The sequence below is a fragment of the Ahaetulla prasina genome, chromosome 3 (genome assembly GCF_028640845.1).
Source record: "Ahaetulla prasina isolate Xishuangbanna chromosome 3, ASM2864084v1, whole genome shotgun sequence".
NCBI classification, from domain to species: domain Eukaryota; kingdom Metazoa; phylum Chordata; class Lepidosauria; order Squamata; family Colubridae; genus Ahaetulla; species Ahaetulla prasina.
Genome location: NC_080541.1, coordinates 142088962 through 142110239, shown reverse-complemented (window position 1 = coordinate 142110239; position 21278 = coordinate 142088962). Strand labels below are relative to the sequence as shown.

The 21278-nt window shown below is 39.2% G+C and overlaps 1 protein-coding gene across 2 annotated transcripts; it reads right to left on the bottom strand.

Moving 5' to 3' along the window:
- Window positions 1-3470: 3470 nt before the first annotated feature.
- VCAM1 (vascular cell adhesion molecule 1) lies at window positions 3471-20689 on the bottom strand. 2 transcript variants are annotated; one of them, XM_058178307.1, is made up of 7 exons: window positions 20555-20689; window positions 15602-15751; window positions 13193-13477; window positions 10381-10692; window positions 9331-9606; window positions 6841-7170; window positions 3471-6064 (listed from the first exon to the last, which is right to left on the bottom strand). In XM_058178307.1, exons 2-7 carry the CDS (start codon window positions 15651-15653, stop codon window positions 5904-5906), a joined length of 1416 nt encoding a protein of 471 aa, XP_058034290.1. In that variant the 5' UTR covers window positions 15654-15751; window positions 20555-20689; the 3' UTR covers window positions 3471-5903. The 2 variants fall into 2 exon arrangements, with proteins under 2 accessions (XP_058034290.1, XP_058034289.1); XM_058178306.1 differs by lacking the exon at window positions 20555-20689 and having other exon boundaries at window positions 15602-16364.
- Window positions 20690-21278: the final 589 nt, after the last annotated feature.

The following is a 21278-nucleotide window of genomic DNA, read 5'->3' as shown; positions in this document are numbered from 1 at the left end:
ATAGGGAAAATAAGAGGAGAAAAGAGCATTAGGTATGTTAACTGGCATGAGTTATTTATAAAGTAATAAAAGGCGGGATAAAAATCTAATAAATAACTATATAACTAAATATATACTGAACCATGCAGTGATTACATGAGCTAAAGAGTGGGGGGAAAGGACATTTCATATCAGGACTCTTAAATTGTATTATGAAAAGTATACACACCATTTACTTCATATAAAACACGCCCACCATATAGTTACTTTGGGATGCTTTCAGAAAGATACCTATTGACTCTATAGTTGTCATTCTTCCTTTTTTATTTAACTGATTTTTGTTTGATTAAAAAAAAAATGGAAGAAATAGTAAAAGTCACAGGAGACTTGCAAATGAAATACAATAGCAGGACTCTGGTTAAATTCTGCCATAGAGATTGGGCAGTTGTACATGAAAAGTTCCATACAGAAGTGGGCAACATGTGGTTTTCCAGATGTTATTGGCCACCAACCTCTAAGCAAAATATTAATAGTAAAGGAAGATAAGAGATACAGTGCAACACTGAAGGGTTCCGACATTGCCACACCCCAAGAAGCTTCCCCAGTGTGAATTTTCCATTTACCCTGGAGAACTGTAGCTCAGAACCAGATGAAGAGAGATATTAATATTACATTTTCCAATGTATTACATTTACATTTCCTCAAATAAGAGTAGCCACAAAACTTGATAGCAAAACATAATGTACTTAAATATACATGCACATTAATACATTTGTGATTTCTGAAAGGATTTGTGTGAAACAATAATTGTTGCTCTTTTTTACATTCTGCAAGTTTTTTTAATCTGTTTGGACTACTAGCAATCAGTCTCAAAATGTGACATTGCAACAGATCAGCCTGTCATGAGAAAGATTTCCTATTCTTTTTGCAACAGAACGTTTACTACCATGTTTCCCCAAAAATAAGACCCTGTCTTATTTTTTCTGAACCCTGAAATAAGCGCTTGGCCTTATTGCCATGCGCTCAAAAGCCCGATTGGACTTATTATCAGGGGATGTCTTATTTTGGAGGAAACAGGCTAGGGTTGGCCTAACATAACATCTTGACACCTGAGAGAAACAATCCAAACAGATCTTTCCTCTTTACAAATAGTAACATTAAACTGAGATTTAACTGAACTTGCTAATATTTAATAATATGCCAATACCAGCTAAAATGACTTTGTTCCTTGAAAAGATTTCCTGATCCTCTGTTGAGTGAGTATCCCCCTTGTATTCACCACTTTAACTCCATACTACTATTGTTTAAAGCAGTGGTAGTCAACCTGGTCCCTACCGCCCACTAGTGGGCGTTCCAGCTTTCATGGTGGGCGGTAGGGGTTTTGTCTGATACTGAAGCACTTTCCTTTTTTTTAATTTAATTGACTTTTTAAAAAATTTTCATAGCATTATTTAAAAACATTTTCATTAGGTTTTCATAAAATTCCCCGTGACAATTTAAATTTCTGAAAATATACTATTTGTATTGCCCGTGCATAAGTTTAGTTCACATTATGTAAGTGAAACTAAATGGCGCTATAGTGCGACCGCAAACAAAAGAGCCTTGTCTCAGAATAGTTCATGCATCTCCCCCCACACCACCCAGCTGTAATAGACAAACAGAGTTGGTAGCCGGCATCTCCCCACAAACCCAATCTACGATGCGCAAGAGGCATGCGCAGATGACAATACACGGCGCATTACTGTGGAATCAGTGGGCAGTTAGAAAATTTTACTACTAACAGAGATACTAAAGTGGGCAGTAGGTATAAAAAGATTGACTACCCCTGGTTTAAAGTCTGTCCTTGGGTTTAATGGCAGTGACACTGATATGATCACTGAATTATTAGGCTGTAAGACAATACAATAGATACTATATAAATTGAAAGACAAAAAGGACACATATAAATAGTGGAAAGAGGGGCAAATAACTAAGGCAGAATATCAGCAAATAGCCCGAGCCTGTAAAGACGAAGTGAGGAAAGCTAAGGCTCACAACGAACAAAGGCTAGCGACAAAAGTAAAAAATAACAAAAAAAACTTCTTCCAACATGTTAAAAACAAGACCACAACCTACTACTAGATAAAGTAGAAAAATGTGGGTTAGAGAGCACCACCACCAGATGGATTCATAACTGGCTAACCAACCGCACTCAACGTGTAGTCCTCAATGGAACTACATCCACAACAAGGGAAGTATGCAGTGGAGTACCCCAAGGTTCTGTTTTAGGCCCAGTACTCTTCAACATCTTCATCAATGACTTGGATGAGGGGATAGATGCAGAACTCATCAAATTTGCAGATGACACCAAGCTGGCAGGAATAGCCAACGCTCCAGAAGATAGGCTCAAGATACAGAAAGATCTTGACAGAACATTGGGCACTATCTAACAAAATGAAAATTCAACAGTGAAAAAAGTAAGGTTCTACATTTAGGCCAAAAAACAAAATGTACAGGTACCGGATATGTGGTACCTTGCTCAATAGTAGTAACTGTGAGAGCGACCTTGGAGTCCTAGTGGACAACCATTTAGATATGAGCCAGCAGTGTGCAGCAGCTGCCAAAAAAGCCAACACAGTTCTGGGCTGCATAAACAGAGGGATAGAATCAAGATCACGTGAAGTGTTAATACCACTTTATAATGCCTTGGTAAGGCCACACTTGGAATACTGCACCCAGTTTTGGTTGCCACAAAGTAAAAAAGATGTTGAGACTCTAGAAAGAGTGCAGAGAAGAGCAACAAAGATGATTAGGGGACTGGAGGCTAAAACATATGAAGAACGGTTGCAGGAACTCGGTATATCTAGTTTAATAAAAAGAAGGACTAGGGGAGACATGATAGCTGTGTTCCAATATCTCAGGGGTTGCCACAAAGAAAAGGGAGTCAAAATATTCTCCAAAGCACCTGAGGGTAGAACAAGAAGCAATGGGTGGAAACTAATCAAGGAGAGAAGCAATCTAGAACTAAGGAGAAATTTCCTGACAGTTAGAACAATTAATCAGTGAAACAACTTGCCTACAGAAGTTGTAAATGCTCCAACACTGGAAATTTTAAAGAAAATGTTGGATAGCCATTTGTCTGAAATGGTGTAGGGTTTCCTGCCTGGGCAGGGGGTTGGACTAGAAGACCTCCAAGATCCCTTCCAACTCTGATATTATTATTAGTATTAATTGTATTCAGCATCATCTACAGCAAACCACAAAAATGCCCAAACGATAAAACACACATGGTAACATCCTTATGCAAATGTTATCCTTATATACTCATGCTTAAACATTTGGTGCAAGTCACATTTGCATGATCACCCATTTCATCATTTGACTTTTGTTCTCCATGGCCACATCTATGCCATTGCCCATTATCTCCTTTTTTCTAGAGAAAGGATGTTCTATTGAGTTGTAGCTTACTGATGACAACAAGGAAAATCAAGAGTTACCAGCAATGCTTATAAAATCAGAAAAGCACTTTTATTTACAATTCAATCATACATTGATTAACTATAGTATTTGGGCTATTTTTCTCTCCAGTCAAACAAAAGAAAATTCACGGATGTCAACATAAATATTCAGTTTCACAGGAGAACATTGCATTGCTAAAAACAAATTTAAATAATACTGTACAAGCTTTGCAAAGTACCAAAACATGAATCAGGTGAGTGGGAGACTCACAATATATATATATATATATATGTTTGTGTGTGTGTGTGTGTGTGTGTGTGTGTGTGTGTGTGTGTGTGTATAAAAATCAGGTTATAACCTTGGAATAGAACTTAAAATGCAATTTTGTCTGGAGTGTATAAATTATTCCTTTCATAATTTTTTTTTTAAATTTACATTTATATCCCACCCTTCTCCGAAGACTCAGGGCGGCTTACAGTGTATAAGGCAATAGTCTCATTCTATTTGTATATTTACAAAGTCAACTTATTGCCCGCCCAACAATCTGGGTCCTCATTTTACCTACCTTATAAAGGATGGAAGGCTGAGTCAACCTTGGGCCGGGCTTGAACCTGCAGTAATTGCAGGCTACTGTGTTCTAATAACAGGCTCCTTACAGCCTGAGCTATTACGGCCTCTAATATAGCTAGCAACGTCAAAGTAGAATTTTAGCTCTACAATGAGATTCATGCCCTACTTTAAATGTACATAAAATTGTATTTTCCATTTTATTCAGCTATCTAGAACTAGTTAATGGGACATTTCTATACTATGAACATCTGTTCATAGTATTTAATTGTTTAAATTATTTAATTGTTGTTGCTTCTTTTTCCTAGAGATTCCTGGGAACCATGGTCCTCTTCCAAGTTTCCTGATATTTCTCAAAGAATATTAGCTTCCATTATTATGTAGAACTTTAAAACTGTATACTGTTTGTACTCCATCTTCCCCACTATTTGTAGCATTGCAAACATGGGGGTGTGAGCATCTATTTATACAGAAACAAACCATCAAAGTTAAGCACTTTTTAAATTTAACCAATTTCAACAGAAGAATGAAAAACCCCTCTTGTTGAGATCAACAGGTCTTTAAAATGCTTAGCTTCACCAGGATTAAGCCCATTCTGAGAAGAACAGCTTCAGAATATCAGGTAATTTATTCACAGCTAGCAGTGAATAATTTTGCATTTCCTATTTTCAGGTTAAAATATATACATATACAAAATACATACGTCTATTGTAGATTTATCCAATTGTATCCCACCTCTGCATAATACATACGTTCAGAATATAATACATTATTTACAAGAAATATATAATAAATCTTACAGCATATTTACATACATTTTTAGTGTCCAATCCTTCAAAAACAGTGTGGAAATGACCCATCTTCTAGAACATGAGGGCAAAAATCACTGCTTCGTTGAGAATTGCCTGCAGCCACAGAGTCCCCACACCAAAATGCAAGAGCAATAAAGAAAACAAAATTAAATATCCATGCAGCGTGTCTCTTTGCATGGAAGCAGAGAGGTTTAATTGTGGAAGTAAAATGGTGGCGGAAGCTCACGGATCCAGGAATGGCACAAACACTTTGCAAGTGGAAGCTTTATGGGCATTTTGCCAAACAAAGAAATACCTTTCCCAAAGCTAGCAAATTAGTCCTTCTTTTTATATTCACAAAGCTGTTCGTGTGGGGTCCTTGGTGTTCTGTAAGCTTGTTTTGTTGCAGACATTTTATTGCGTAACTAGGTAACATAATCAGCACTACAGTGCAAGGCTACTTCTCTTCTATGGATCAACTGTTCATATTGCATGATTTGCAACTACTCTAGAAGGCTCTCTGGATAGCCCACCCTATTGCACTTCACTTTATTTTCATAAGTAACTATTTGGTTGAATATGTAGGTAAGCATGAAAATTAGTCCAGCATTACCAAAAGGAAGGCAGGTTTCATTTGGCTCGAATTGCACATGAAAGTTGATATTATAAAATGAAAACATAGTTTAGAGCAGGGGTCCCCAACCCCAGGTCCGTGGATGGGCACCTGGCTGGGGCATGCCAGAAATCGGGCCGTGCAAACAAGGGAAGCCCCATCCGCGGGATGTAGGCAACACACGAAATCACGGCCCTTCCTGTCTGCGGAAGAACCTCTCTCCATGGAACCAGTCTCTGCTGCCCAAAAAGTTGGGGGCCGCTGGTTCAGAGACATATCTATTAGTCCAAGGCCACAAATCACTTAATGGCTGAATGGAGACACTAAGTGGAGAGAGAGTCTTGACCCAAGAGATCGGTTTTCATGAAAAGGCTTAATTTTGATTTGCATCCTTTCCAAAGCACATCAGCTCAATTCCTCTCACGCTGAGTTAATCAACAAAGATTCTGAGCAAGATCCAGAATCATCAAGTTGGTAAACTTGCAAAACTGTCGAATTACTTCCAGTTAACGGAATTATATGTTTGGTTTAAGTGAGTCTGCAAGACTGTAGGATCCATTTATTTTCATCTTTCTAACAATGTAAATAAATATGGCAGCTGCAGGGCCTGCTACTGTGGCTAAACAAGAAACGACGACGATTACAGGAATCACGTAATCCAGGTCTTCAACTCTGGCTGAAAATGAAACAAACGGGGAAAAAATGAGTATAACATGACAATTGCCATTGGCAACACTCTCTGAAAGTTTCAGTACCAAATGTTTATCTATTTCCAGATTTAACATTACTTCCTTTTCTTCTAGGGCTGGCATTTTGTTCACAGATCAGACAAATTTCAGTTCCCTTAATAGCAATGTTTATACCATGTCACATTCATGGACAGAGGGTCCTGATACAGAACTACACATTTTTTGGGGAGGGGGGAATAATATAATTGCCAACAATCCCTTAAGACACCTTTCCTAAATCTTGTAAGATTCCAGATGCATGGTTCTCAACATCCAGAATACTCTACAGTAGCCATGCTGTCTGGGGAATTCTGCGAATTAAAGTTCCAATACCAGTTTGGGGAAAGATTCCATACAGATTAATATGGAAAATTAACCAACTTCAGTTAGGAAAAGAGTGAAATACAATCGGGTTACTAACTTAACAATTGTAGGGATTCACTTAAAAAATGCGGCAAAGGAAGTTCATAAAATGGAGTAAAATTCACTTAACTGTCTTGCTTAGCAACAGAAATGTTGGGCTCCATTGTGGTTGTAAGTCAAGGATTACCTGTACAACAGCTAGTTTGCTGTCTAAGCAATGATTTTTAAGACTGCAAGAATCCTAGCAAGGAAAGGAAGAGCTGATCCCGGTTATCTTTTGGGGACTGTTACACAATAAGCATGGAGTGTTAAGGCAATGCAGTTAGTGCAATATGTGGTTCAAAGATTGAAAAATATATACCAATTATTATGATCTCTTCTGTATTATTTCTGTCATCTTCAGAAACATCCACCAGGTACACAACTGTATTGTTTTTCAGTGCTGCATGTGATGTCACAGAGGTAATTATTTTTGGTGCTGTATCCAATGCAGACGTTATAATCAACTCCGGTGTTGCTATCTCTGATGTAGCAGACACAAAAGTTTTCAGTGTTGCATGAGATGTAACCGATGTTGTAGTTTCTGATGCTGCATCTGATGTAAAAGATGTTGTTGTTTCAGATGGGGTGGTTAATGCTGTTGTTTCAGGTGGGGTGGTTAATGTTGAAGCGGCTGTTGAAAAGACTGATGCTAAAGAAAGAAATGAAAATACGTACTTCTGTTAATTATTGTTTAAAGTAGGTACTCTACTCTTGACATAAAATCAAACTATGTGATGATAGTATACATGGGCTTCAAAAATTTTAGCAAGGGGTTCTCTGGATGGACGTGGCCATGATGGGTGTGGCCTAGTTGGCCTCCTGCACCACAGCAGGGGGGATTTTTTGCCCTCCCTGGGCTCTTGAGGCTTTTCTTGATCCTCTGGGAGGGTGAAAACAGCCTCCCCAGGCTCCGGAGGCCCATTTTTTGCTCTCCCTGAGCCTCCGTGCACCCTGCACTTACCTGCATCCAAAATGGGCCACATGGTGACTCCTGGGAGGGGTGGCGTGGGGGCCCCAGCCAAGAGTGGGATTTGGAGGTTCTCTGAACTACACAGAATCTTAGCTAGAGGTCCTCCCGAACCCCTGCAAACCCCCAGCAGCCCACCCTGTATGAGTGTTAATGTTGAATATTTTCAATATGAATGCTCAGGCACCTGAGATTAAAAAAAAACCTTGTATATTAGTTTTTGTGCTTATTTGAATGTAAAATATTTGACATCCAGGATTTAACTAGAGAATATTTAACATTAACACTGAAATCACTTGAGTGAAGGAAGATAGTTTTCTCATCTCTGCCTTAATCCTCCCCCTTCACAATCGGATTCTAAACAGGGAAACTTTCTAAGTGTAGCTAGGCCATTTAGAAATGGACTTAATGATCACACACTCTCCTATTATGTAGTATATTACTGTTATTAAAGGCTCTCAAAATGACCCACAGCAAATATTGTAAAATTTGTTAGTGCATTAAATCTAGGGATCCCAAACTCTGATTTGCAAATGATTTTTTAAATCTATAATAAGTTATTCTGCGAATAAGAATAGGCTGACCAATGAATATCTTTCTCTTGCAATATTAAATAAGTTGCTATTATCGGCCCCTTCATAATTAAAACAAGACTGGCTACAACAGGACTGTTGATGCAGAATTGTTTCAGGTGGGGTGGTTAATGTTGAAGCGGCTGTTGAAAAGACTGATGCTAAAGAAAGAAATGAAAATACGTACTTCTGTTAATTATTGTTTAAAGTAGGTACTCTACTCTTGACATAAAATCAAACTATGTGATGATAGTATACATGGGCTTCAAAAATTTTAGCAAGGGGTTCTCTGGATGGACGTGGCCATGATGGGTGTGGCCTAGTTGGCCTCCTGCACCACAGCAGGGGGGATTTTTTGCCCTCCCTGGGCTCTTGAGGCTTTTCTTGATCCTCTGGGAGGGTGAAAACAGCCTCCCCAGGCTCCGGAGGCCCATTTTTTGCTCTCCCTGAGCCTCCGTGCACCCTGCACTTACCTGCATCCAAAATGGGCCACATGGTGACTCCTGGGAGGGGTGGCGTGGGGGCCCCAGCCAAGAGTGGGATTTGGAGGTTCTCTGAACTACACAGAATCTTAGCTAGAGGTCCTCCCGAACCCCTGCAAACCCCCAGCAGCCCACCCTGTATGAGTGTTAATGTTGAATATTTTCAATATGAATGCTCAGGCACCTGAGATTAAAAAAAAACCTTGTATATTAGTTTTTGTGCTTATTTGAATGTAAAATATTTGACATCCAGGATTTAACTAGAGAATATTTAACATTAACACTGAAATCACTTGAGTGAAGGAAGATAGTTTTCTCATCTCTGCCTTAATCCTCCCCCTTCACAATCGGATTCTAAACAGGGAAACTTTCTAAGTGTAGCTAGGCCATTTAGAAATGGACTTAATGATCACACACTCTCCTATTATGTAGTATATTACTGTTATTAAAGGCTCTCAAAATGACCCACAGCAAATATTGTAAAATTTGTTAGTGCATTAAATCTAGGGATCCCAAACTCTGATTTGCAAATGATTTTTTAAATCTATGATAAGTTATTCTGCGAATAAGAATAGGCTGACCAATGAATATCTTTCTCTTGCAATATTAAATAAGTTGCTATTATCGGCCCCTTCATAATTAAAACAAGACTGGCTACAACAGGACTGTTGATGCAGAATTGTCACAGATGGAAAGGTGAAACCCATGCATTGCAAAGCCAGCAGTAGTGACGACACAATCTGTAAGTGCATTCCCAGCAGTTTTTTACATTCCCAGCAGTTTTATACCTTGTACAGAAATATATAGTGATGTTCTCTCCACTACACTTGTAACTTCATTGGTGACTTCACAGATATAGGTTCCAGAGTCAGAGGCTTGCGGATTTGGGATAGAGAGGTTGTACTTTCCCACAATATTCTGGGTAAGTCCATCAGGAAGCTGCTTCTTCCAGACAAAACTAGCCTGAGGATGACTTTCAGTCAAGCAGGTAAGTATCAGGTAAGCTTCTCCTTCTAGTATGGTGTTGCCTGGAAATGCCACGATTTGAGTATTCCGTGGGCCGTCTTAAAGAGAGCAAAAGATAGCCAAGTTAAATTAGTAAACTGTAAACTGAAGGTCACAATGAGTGCCCTAAATGGGAAAGGGTTTGAGAATCATCTGGTGAATATCAAAAAATGCATAGCTGTTTATTCACTGATGGATATTTTCCTCTATTAAAAATGTTTAAAGTACAAATATTAATCAGATGGGGAAAGCACTTTAAGCAGCATACAAAAATGAAAGCATAAACCAGAACTGTTCATTTGACTTGTCTTGCACCAATTACCTTAAGAGCAGAGGTGGGCTGCTGGGGGTTTGCAAGGGTTCAGGAGAACCTCTAGCTAAGATTCTGTGCAGTTTGGAGAACCCCCAAATCCCACTCCTGCCTGGCTCTGCCCACCCCACCCTGCCCCTCCCTGGAGTGCCCACATGGCCCATTTTGGATGTAGGTAAATGTAGGGCGTGCACAGAGGCTTGGAGACGGCCAAAAACAGGCCTACCAGAAGTTCGGGAAGGGCCTTCGGAGCCTGGGAAGGCCATTTTCACCCTCCTGGAGGCTCAAGAAAAACCTTCAGAGCCCAGGGAGGGCAAAAACACCCCCCCACATAGTGCAGGAGGCCGGCTAGGCCACGCCCACCATGGCCACACTCACCCAGCGACCCAGCAACCAGGCAGAGAACCCCTTGCTAAAATTTTCTGAGCGTCCTCCTAAAACTAGTTCAGCTTATTGCAAGGGGAGGCAACCTTGACACGAACATAACCTATACTTAAAATCTTTATTCCATCAACATACTTACAATTTATTTCCATCACATGCGTCGACTGCCTGGCCTTCAGAGCCATGTCCTCTAAAGGCAGCTCAGCTATGCATACAATCTCTTTCCCAAAATCTTCCTCGGTAGGAATAAAATCCATCTTCAAGTTCTTGGTCTCTAATGATTTTGTATGAGGGTCTTGAAAAAACTCTTTTTCAGAAGTTAATTTTCCTTTCATCAAAGTGATCATCAACTGCTCAGAAGGATAGACCTTGGGAACACGACAGGTGACAGAAGCAGGTTGCCCAAGAATGAGAGGGCTTTTGAGCTCAATAACTGGATCGCTGGGGAATGCTAAAAGAAGAAATGAAGAAACCTTAGCAGCTAAAACTGTCAACTCTCTATTCACAACTACTTAGTCCTCAAGTTTTGGATACAAACTACTCCCCAGATGATGGCATCTGAACCAATATCAGAAGATTTTTTTATTTTTTTTTTTTGTTTTGTTTACATTTATACCCCGCCCTTCTCCGAAGACTCAGGGCGGCTTACAGTGTATAAGGCAATAGTCTCATTCTATTTGTATATTTTTACAAAGTCAACTTATTGCCCCCCCAACAATCTGGGTCCTCATTTTACCTACCTTATAAAGGATGGAAGGCTGAGTCAACCTTGGGCCGGGCTCGAACCTGCAGTAATTGCAGGCTTTGTGTTCTTAATAACAGGCTTTGTGTTCTTAATAACAGGCATTACCAGCCTGCGCTATTCACCGGCCCTTTTACATTACTGTTGAATGAATCAATGTCCTACACAATGTCTCAACACATGAAAACCCCCAAAAGACCCATAACCAGGGTGGAGAAAAGGGGACCCAGGCTCCAGTTCCATTATGCTGCTACCCCATTTCAGTAAACAATTTTAATTTAGTACACTGGCAAAATGAGCGAATCTGTTAGAATGCAGTATTGCAGGCTAATTCTGCTGACTGTCAGCAGTTCGATCCTGACCGGCTCAAGGTTGACTCAGCCTTCCATCCTTCTGAGGTCGGTAAATTGAGGACCCAGATTGTTGGGGGCAATGTACTGACTTTGTAAATCGCTTGGAGAGGGTTGTAAAGCACTGTGAAGTGGTATATAAATCTAAGTGCTAATATTGCTAATATGTTAGGAGTAAATACACTGCATTGTTTTCTGGTTTAAGAGCATTCAGATTGCATAGATTTTTATAGAAAGGCATATACCCAAACCTTTGTCATACAGACTCCAATTAACCTGTCTTCTTTTTTGGGATGTGCCCTCCACAACATTTTTCACTGTCTATGGACCTGGCCTCCAGGATTATTAGGAAGTAATGAACTGAAAATCAGCTTCAGAATTTCAATTATAACAGGCCCAAATACAATGGACACAAATACTCCTAAACTCTCCAATTGTTTCCAGCTGTCCCATAAATTGTGATAAGGTTGACCTGCTGAAGACTCATCTGAGCAGTGTCATCTGATGGAATATAGTTGATCTGTCCTAGCACATGCTTTCTGGAATGGTGCATGCACACACACATGTATACACATGCATACCAAGATATGGATGGGCCCTGCCTTGACTATCCTCGCCTTTCATAAGTTCTTGAAAACCTAGTTTTTTTGTGTTATCTGCACCAGCAGTGAAACGGTTGAAATTATGATTATGGCTGTATCATATCTTTATGGATTCAGACTGACAGTGCACTTCAGTTCTGTTAAATATTATTTATTATTTATTTGTATCCCACCTTTATTGTTTTTACAAATAACTCAAGGCAGTGAACATATCCAACACACCTCCCTCCTTCATCTGTTTTCCCTACAACGACAACAACTGTGAGGTGAATTGCGCTGAGAGAGAGTGACTAGCCCATGGTCACCCAGCTGGCTTTCATACCTAAGACAGGACTAGAACTCACTGTCTCCTGGTGATTAGCCCAAGGTCACCCTGCTGATTTTAATGGCTAAGGCAGGATTAAAACTCATGTGTGGACATGTCAGAGTATTAAACTACCATTGGAGAGATCTCTGCCTTCATATGCCATTAATCATTTTGGCCATTGCCTGTGTAATAGGCCCCTCCAGCCTTCTCCCAATTGTAATCAGTTGGGTTGTTTTTGCTGTGTCATGCTGGTTGATGGAGGCTTAATTCCTACTGTTTCCTCCCTCCTAGCCTGCTTATCTGTAAGGGATGATGTTAGCCTGTCAACCGTTGCAATTTGCTGTATTATCTCTGACCTTGTGGTCTGGCTGGTTTGTTTCTCATTAATCCTATCTGTTATGGTTTGAGACAGCCCTGCTGGGTTGCTCTGTCAGGGCTGACTATGCCTTCACAGGCTGTGTCTGCATGCTCAGGGAGAGAGTGCCATTGGTCTCTGCTCCCTGATGGGAAGCCATCTCTGCTCATCCTGCAGGGTCTTTCCTAGTGTCTCAACACCTGGTAGGCTGGTGGCAGTTCGATATGCCTATTGATGGAATTGTCATATATATATATATATATATATATATATATATATATATATATATATATATATATATATATATATATATATATATATACATATATATATATATTATATATATACATATATATATATATATATATATATATATATATATATATATATATATATATATATATATATATGATGTAACACTTTCTCCATTCAGCATCTAAGTCCCTTCTAACATAGTCTTTAAGAAAATGATCAAACGATATGCGAGACCAATTCCTACTTGGGAAGCAAGTAAAGTAAATTCTGTATTTGTGGAAACTACAGGTATGCTACAAGAATTAGATATACTGAATCTTACTACAGTTTAGTTACTTACAGTAAATGTCAACCATGACTGCTTTTTCTTTGGACGGTTCACCCAGCTTGCAACCAGCAGTACAGACATATTGATGCTCATGTTGAAATCCAACAGACTGTATAGTTAAAACTGAACTCTTTCCTTGACTGCTCACTTCCCCACCTAATGGATGGTCTAACTGGGTTCTCCAGGAGAAGTTCGGGGATTCACAACCGGTTGTGCGACAACTTAGGGCAAGCTTGTGTCCAATTTGGACAACAACTCTGTGATCCGGCACAATGTCCTCTATTCCAAATCCTTTAGCTGAAAGAAGAGAGAAGGAAGCACATTCAGGATATATGAATGCAGTGTTACAGATAAATATTTATCTTTATGTTTCTAACGAAGCATTTATCCAAATGAGTCAAACTCAATTTTCAAACACCTGCTTCTAGACACCCAAGAGACAAAAGCAGAGTGGAACTGTATATAAGCAGGTATCAAGACAAAAAGCATTGGTTGACATGGGAACAGTAAAGATGCATACAGACAAAAATATAGCTAGTATAATAATTGCTTAGTATAAACTCAGCCACCCAGAATTATTTTGAAGTTGGGTAGCACCTAAATAGGGATGTGGTGGCTTAGTGGGTAAGATGCTGAGCTTATCAATCGAAAGGTCAGCAGTTCAGCAGTTCGAATCCCTAGTGCTGCTGCATAACGGGGTGAGCTCCCGTTAACTTGTCCCAGCTTCTGCCAGCCTAGCAGTTCGGAAGCACATAAAAAATGCAAGTAGAAAAATAGGGACCATCTTTGGTGGGAAGGTAACAGCATTCCGTGCACCTTTGGCATTGAGTCATGCCGGCCACATGACCACGGAGATGTCTTCGGACAGCGCTGGCTCTCCAGCTTTGAAATGGAGATGAGCACTGTCCCCAAGAGTCGGGAACAACTAGCACGTATGTGCGAGGGGAACCTTTACCTAGCACCTAAATGGAATGGAATAAATAATTTTTATTCCACTATAATGTTTATACTATCAAAAATATCTTACAATAGTAGTAAGATTTCTATTTCCATAACACTGTTGTGTTATGTTTTAAAGTGAACGTTAAAGTTACAAACTGTAACTTTGAACTGTAAAGTGAATTTACAGTTACAAACCAACATTAAACCAACAAATGTCATCTATTTGAATGGGGAATCGGTAAAGTAATCCAGACTGTGACGCAGCAAGTGACTAGGGATTGTTATCCGGATGTGTAGTCATGGTGATACTAATCTCACATGCTGGGCCCAAGCTGAAAAATTAGTAACATGTCCAAGACTCCAATCTCATAACTACTGATCGGAAGGATCTATTGAATTCAGTGGAACCGTTTCTAATATGTGCACACAATTATAATGCCATTAATTCCAATGAGTTTCAGTTATGATTGGTGTCTAAATGAAGTAGATGAAGATGGAATGCCAATGCATGCATATTGTATATGGAAATAGGCCTGCCTTACAGCTTAAAGTTCAAGGTCTCAGCACAATTCATTTAAACTACCTACCACTGAACTGACAATCTAAATATTGCTCAAATTAAAGTCCTAGATTAGAGTAAGAGTTTAATTTAATAGACACTTGCTTAAGTATATCATTAGATAGACTCAATATATAATAATATATAATTAAACTTCCACTAAATTTATTAGAAGACTGCATCACCCACAAATTAAGGTTTTCGAATGACAATCCCATCAAGGCACTCTTATTCAGGAAGAAGTCTTCTGAATTCACTGGTTGCTGTATTGAAGTTAACATTCATAAGCCCGCAGTATTATTTCTGAATCCATGTGCGTCTGCCAACAGCACAAGATATAATTATGCCTGCTTACTTGCAAGGAAATCCAGTAGCAGTCAGTGGGATTTGCTTGCAGTAAGTCTACTAAAATTGCATCCTCATTTTTTTAAAAAAAACCAATCTCTTTACACATAAAAGATTTATAAGGACATTTATAAAACCACTTAGACTTAGAGTAACTTTATTGTCACTTTGAATGTACACTGACCACCATACATTAAAATTACCCACCCTCTGTAATCTATCTACCCAGTTTCCCCCCCAAAAAAGACATCCCCTGATAATAAGCCCAATCAGGCTTTTGAGCACATGGCAATAAGGCCAAGTGCTTATTTTAGGGTTCAAAAAAATATAAGACAGGGTCTTATTTTCAGGGAAACACAGGTATCTATCTATCTATCTATCTATCTATCTATCTATCTATCTATCTATCTATCTATCTATCTATCTATCTATCTATCTATCTATCTATCCTTATCTTGTAACAAATACATTCTCTGTTTATTGTTATTATTTTTATTTTTATTTCAGGCACTTAATAATGCAAAACAAGGCAGGTTTTTCCTCTCCAGAACACCAACAACAAACTCCAAACTCACCCATTGTGAACGTCAGGAGGAGCGAAAGCAGTGCTGAAATCATTCGTGCCATTGGCCGCGACGACTTGGGTCCGGGGAACGCAAAACTTGAGCGGGTTCAAAAAGGGCAGTCCCGAAATTGCCTTGCCCAGGAGCTCCAAGAAGGACCCACTGTAACCGTGGAAGAGAAATCGGTGTATGCCGGAGCCCCATTTCGTTCTTTTTATAAAGAGAAGGAACGGGGGGGGGAGGGCAGGAGGGGACGGAGACGGGGAGTGGGACTGTGGGAGAAAGAGCGTTCCGTGGAAATTCCGGGATGGAAAATCCCTATAACCGAAGAAGAAAAACGAAAGCGGCTCTCTCATCCCAGGAAGCTCAGCCCACGTTGGAATTGCCTCTCTTCTAACTCCCCCTTCCCCAGTTTCCTGCAGGGATCCGAGTTTCTTTGGACAGCAGCAAGTGTCCCGCGAAGGAAATATTTGGGAGACTCTCTGGTGCGCATTTGGGGTGGGTGGATGTGTCCGAAGGAGAACGTGAACCAGGAAAGAAAGACACAGGAAACAAAAATGAGCCACTTTTTAATCGTTTTAGCATAAAATGGAGATATTAGGACCTCCTTTCTGTCAAAAGAATTGATGGGGAAGAATCTGTTTATGGCAAGGGTCTCCAACCTTGGCAACTTTAAGACTTGGGGACTTCAACTCCCAGAATTCTTCAGCCAGCTTTGCTTAAAGTTTGCTTAAAGTTTGCTTAAAATTTGCTTAAAGTTGCCAAGGTTGAAGACCCCTGGTTTATGGGATCGAAGCACTGAAAAGTTTCTGAAACATGGATGCCTACAGTTCAAGCATTCACTTCAGGTCTCATGAATTCACCGAGACCCTTTCACTGAGATAATATTATTTTGGGTCTATTATTTTGTTGTTCTACCAGACAGCTGTCTATATTCATGTCAAAAAATAATATTTGCCAACTGCGCATAAGTATCCTTGGTCAACCTTACAGGGCTGTTGTAATGAGTATTTCGATCAGAGTTAGCAATACAAACAACAGATCCTATGAGAGCAATACTAGGCATGTAGCAATGCTGAAGCTCCCAGAAAGGAAAAGGGTGCTAGATTTAGAATTTTCAAAAATCTTCATCAAATCCAGTAGCAGAGGTTGGGTCTTTGTTTAGTCAATCTTTGGAGAAGATAAGATGATGTCCTTCAGAGGTCCTACACCTTTGGCTAACAGCAAAATATCACGGCATCTATAGTCCCAAATATCTACTGTTTAGAAGACACTGTTGCTGATTCCTGAATGACAATTATTTTGGCCAGACTCTGTTCTGTCTTTGAGTCCCCCCAAATCAGTGGTGGGTTTCAATTTTTTTTACTACCGGTTCTGTGAGTGTGGAATGGCTTGGTGGGTGTGGCAGGGGAAGGATACTGTAAAATCTTCATTCCCACCACACTCCAGGGGAAGGTTATCGCAAAATCCCCATTTCCTCCTGATCAGCTGGGACTTGGGAGGCAGAGAATACCTGTTTGGAACCCTCACCACATCTCTGACATCAATACAATTGAACGTGTCCAGAAATATTTTACAAGAAGAGTTCTCCATTCCTCTGAAAACAACAAAATACCTTATCCCACCAGACTTGAAATCCTAGGCTTAGAAAACTTGGAACTCCGTCACCTTCGACAAGACCTAAGTTTAACTCACAGAATCATCTATTGTAATGTCCTTCCTGTCAAAGACTACTTCAGCTTTAATTGCAATAATACAAGGGCAACCAATAGATTTAAACTTAATGTTAACCGCTTTAATCTAGATTGCAGAAAATATGACTTCTGTAACAGAATCATCAGTGCTTGGAATACTTTACCTGACTCTGTGGTCTCTTCCCATAATCCCAAAAGCTTTAACCAAAAACTTTCTACTATTGACCTCACCCCATTCCTAAGAGGACCATAAGAGCACAAACGTGCCTACCGTTCCTGTCCTATTGTTTTTCTTTTCTTCTTCCTATATATATATATGCTTATACCTCCTAACATTTACTCATATATATGTTTATATACTATATAATCTTTTTGTATGATGTTGTGACAAAATAAATAAATAAATAAATAAATAAATACATGGGGGCAAAGCCAGTCAGAATTTTACTACCAGTTCTCCAAACTATTCAAAATTTCTGGTTCTCCAGAACTGGTCAGAACCTGCTGAAACCCACCTCTGCCCCAAATGTACTGGCATCCACTACAGGCAGTCCTTGACTTATGACCACAATTGAGCCCCAAATTTCTGTTGCTAAGTGAGACATTTGTTAACTGAATTTTGTCCAATTTTGTGACCTTTCTTACCACAGTTGTTAAGTGAATTGTTTTTAAATTAGGAACCCTGTTTTAAGTGAATCTGGCTTCCCCATTGACTTTGCTTGTCAGAAGGTTCCCAAAAAAAGATCACATGACCCCAGGACACCGTCATAAATAAGAACCTGAAGAGTCTGAATCTTGATCATATGAACATGGGGATATTGCAATGGTCATAAATGTGAAAAGCAGTCATAACTCACTTTTTTCAGTGCCGTTCTAACTTTGGTCACTAAGGGAACTTGTAAGTCGAGGACTACCTGTATAAATGCATATATTGGAAGACGACTGTAGATCTGCAATTTCACCTAAACTCACAAATAGTAGGATCCTCTGAAAATAATATATAAAACATTTATTTCATCTTCAAAGGAATTTTGTTTTTGAACATTTAAGGAATTTCCACATTGCTACTGTTTTTACTTTCCATTTCTAAAAAGTGGCTTAAAGGTGATTTGATAATATTCTTCCTCTCTTCATCGCACAAACTCCTGGAGAGAAAGAAAATGAGCAAAGAATGGCTGCATTTTAAAACAGTTTAAAGTCTTACTTGATAACTAGATACTTTAAAATGTTAACTATCAGAAACAGGGTGGAAATTAGATCTTCCTTTTCAGATGCGGTGGCTCAGTGGCTAAGACACTGAGCTTGTCAATCGAAAGGTTGGCAGTTCAGCGGTTTGAATCCCTAGTGCCGTGTAACGGGTGAGCTCCCGTTACTTGTCCCAGCTTCTGCCAACCTAGCAATTCGAAAACACGTAAAAAATGCAAGTATTAAAACAGGGACCATCTTTGGTGGGAAGGTAACAACGTTCCAAGTGCCTTTGGCATTTAGTCATGCTGGCCACATGACCACGGAGACATCTTCGGACAGTGCTGGCTGATCGGTTTTGAAACAGAGATGAGTACCGCCCCTAGAGTCGGGAACAACTGGCACATATGTGTGAGAGGAATCTTTACCTTTCAGAACTAGCAGCTGTCAGTGAGCGTTTAAAACAATGTCACACTAAAATTTATCCAGTTTTTCCTTTCTTGTTCTTCCCTGAGCTGCTGTTTTATTATTTATTTATTAATTTAAAAGAAGTTACTATGGCAGAGATTTTGTGATATCTGCAATAATATTTTGTATATATCATTTTATAGTAATACTGTTTATTATTAAACCAGTGATAAGTGATATATAAGGTCATTTTTCCACTTTCTATGGATTTACTTCTTTAAGTTTAACAGTTGTTTTATTAATGATGTATAGCTTTTTTTTAAGTCTAGCTAGGTGTTTTGTTATTTTTTTCTTTTAATTTGTAAATGAAATTTGAAAAAAATAATTTTAAAGATACGCCTCTGAGCTTTGAACTAACTACAAAAATCCCTCAAAAGGATAATAAGAAAAGCCATGTCAGGATAGTTGAAAGATAAGCTCTGTCAGGTGTGAACAATCATTTCCACATGTGAAGAGTTCAAATACCTGTTTTATTGCTAAAGCCTGTGCATCTTCTCAGACTGAAGGTCTGTACCTGGGAGAGTCTAGGTAACAGCAGGCAGGGGGATCAGATTTCATTCTCTTGTGTCCACACAGGGATTCCAGACTAATTCCCTGTTAAACTCCTCCCTGTAGCTCAGCCAGTTTCTTTCCCTCATTAACAGGTCTATTATTTTGCTGTTCTACAATGAATAGCCAGCTGTCTGTGTTCATGTCAGAAGCACTGACAAAACTAACCAAAGGGTGCTTCCGGGTTGAAAGGATTTGCTGGTGACAACACCATTGACCAGGGAATGGCCAAAAGTAATGCAAACTTTGGGGATGCTTTTTCATGTCCCTCAATAGTCAGCTGCCCCAGCGAAACTTGAAATACAGCCGGTCCTCATCTTACAACAGTAATTGAGCCTGGACAGCATTATGGTTATAAGACATTGGGGTCATAAGTTGAGGCAGCCAACTTTTTGCAGCAAATCAGTCATTAAGCAAACTTTGCTGTCATTAAGAAAAGCAATTTTCCCCAATGAGATTCCTCCCCTCCCCTTGAAACTGGAAGTAAACACTGGAAGAAAAAAAGTCACAAATTGCAATTATGTGACTGCAGAAAGCTGCAAACATCCACAAGAGGGATCCAGCTGCCATACACCCAAAATGTAATCACATGACTGTGGTGTGTATGTGTATGTATAGACGGGCATTGTAACTTTGAAAACCCGTGGTAAGTAGCTGGGTGGTGGTGGCTGTTGTAACTTTGAATAGTTGCTAAGCAACTGGTTGTAAATCAAGGATGATACTCTTAAATCCCTAAATGTAAGATGATAATCTTAAATTCCTAAATCAGAAATTAAAGTAACAAACGAGCTTTATCTGATGTACTGCACTATATTTATTAATTGTATGAACAGTTGGAAAGTGAAGATTGGCCAACGAAAGTTACTCTTTACTGTTTCATCCTGGCAAGCAATTTGTATAGTTTCATTTTCCTGATATCTTCATAACTGGATGATTGCCCACTACTTACAAGATCTCTAGACAGTGACTAACAGTGCTGGAAGCCCTGCTTAATTCTAGGAAATAACTTAAAAACCAGGTTATTTTAATTCAGCCTTAGAAGATAGTCCAAGATAAAACAAAAGATTACCTTCTCCCATCCAAAGATGTAATGAAATTTGGGGAAAAAAATACAGTAAGACGGGAAACTGAAAGTAAGCAAGATATTTTCCACCAGGGCCTACATAAAACTGTTATTTGCTGATAGTCCACAGCAACATTCAGGTCATTCATTTTCAAAGGATGTATTGTCCTAATGCATATAATTTTTTTATTTCTTCTTGCCATGAAGTCACATCTGAATAAATATTCATCCGAATATATCTTAAGGCACTTATGCCACTAGTGTTTATACCATAAATGCTTCTTATGATCATATACTTTATTTTTTGTATGTACACTGAGAGCTTGTGTGTCCAATCACACTTGGCCAATGAAGTATTCCATTCCTTTCCATTCAATTCAATTCATTTTTCCAGTTGTTTAATAACAGTTTAAAGATGATCCATGATTGTCTTCCAGGCAGCTTTCCTGCAATGCTGAGATTACAAAGCAAAAATAATTGCTCTGAGTACAAACGTCTTGTACTATTAGATAAAAAACAAGAACCCATCACCCCCTCATTACATGCAAAAGGCAAATTAAATAAATCATTTGGAATCTTCCTAACTCTGACACATGGCAAGCTTCAAAGCTTTGTGTAAATTTATACATAATTTCAGGGGTTCCTATGAGGACACGCCAATAAGAGGGGCAGAGGTTCCTGCAAACAGAAGAAAAGGGCCTCCAAGAGCCACAAAATTACACAGAAAAGA

Excerpts from the sequence above, each read along its gene's own strand:
- VCAM1 (XM_058178307.1), bottom strand. The coding sequence starts at position 15,653 with ATGGCACGAATGATTTCAGCACTGCTTTCGCTCCTCCTGACGTTCACA. Across the intron at positions 13,478-15,601 it reads CCTCCTGACGTTCACAATGG|CTAAAGGATTTGGAATAGAG; the intron begins GTGAGTTTGGAG and ends CTCTTCTTTCAG. Across the intron at positions 6,065-6,840 it reads AGAAGAGATCATAATAATTG|CCAGAGTTGAAGACCTGGAT; the intron begins GTATATATTTTT and ends TTTCATTTTCAG.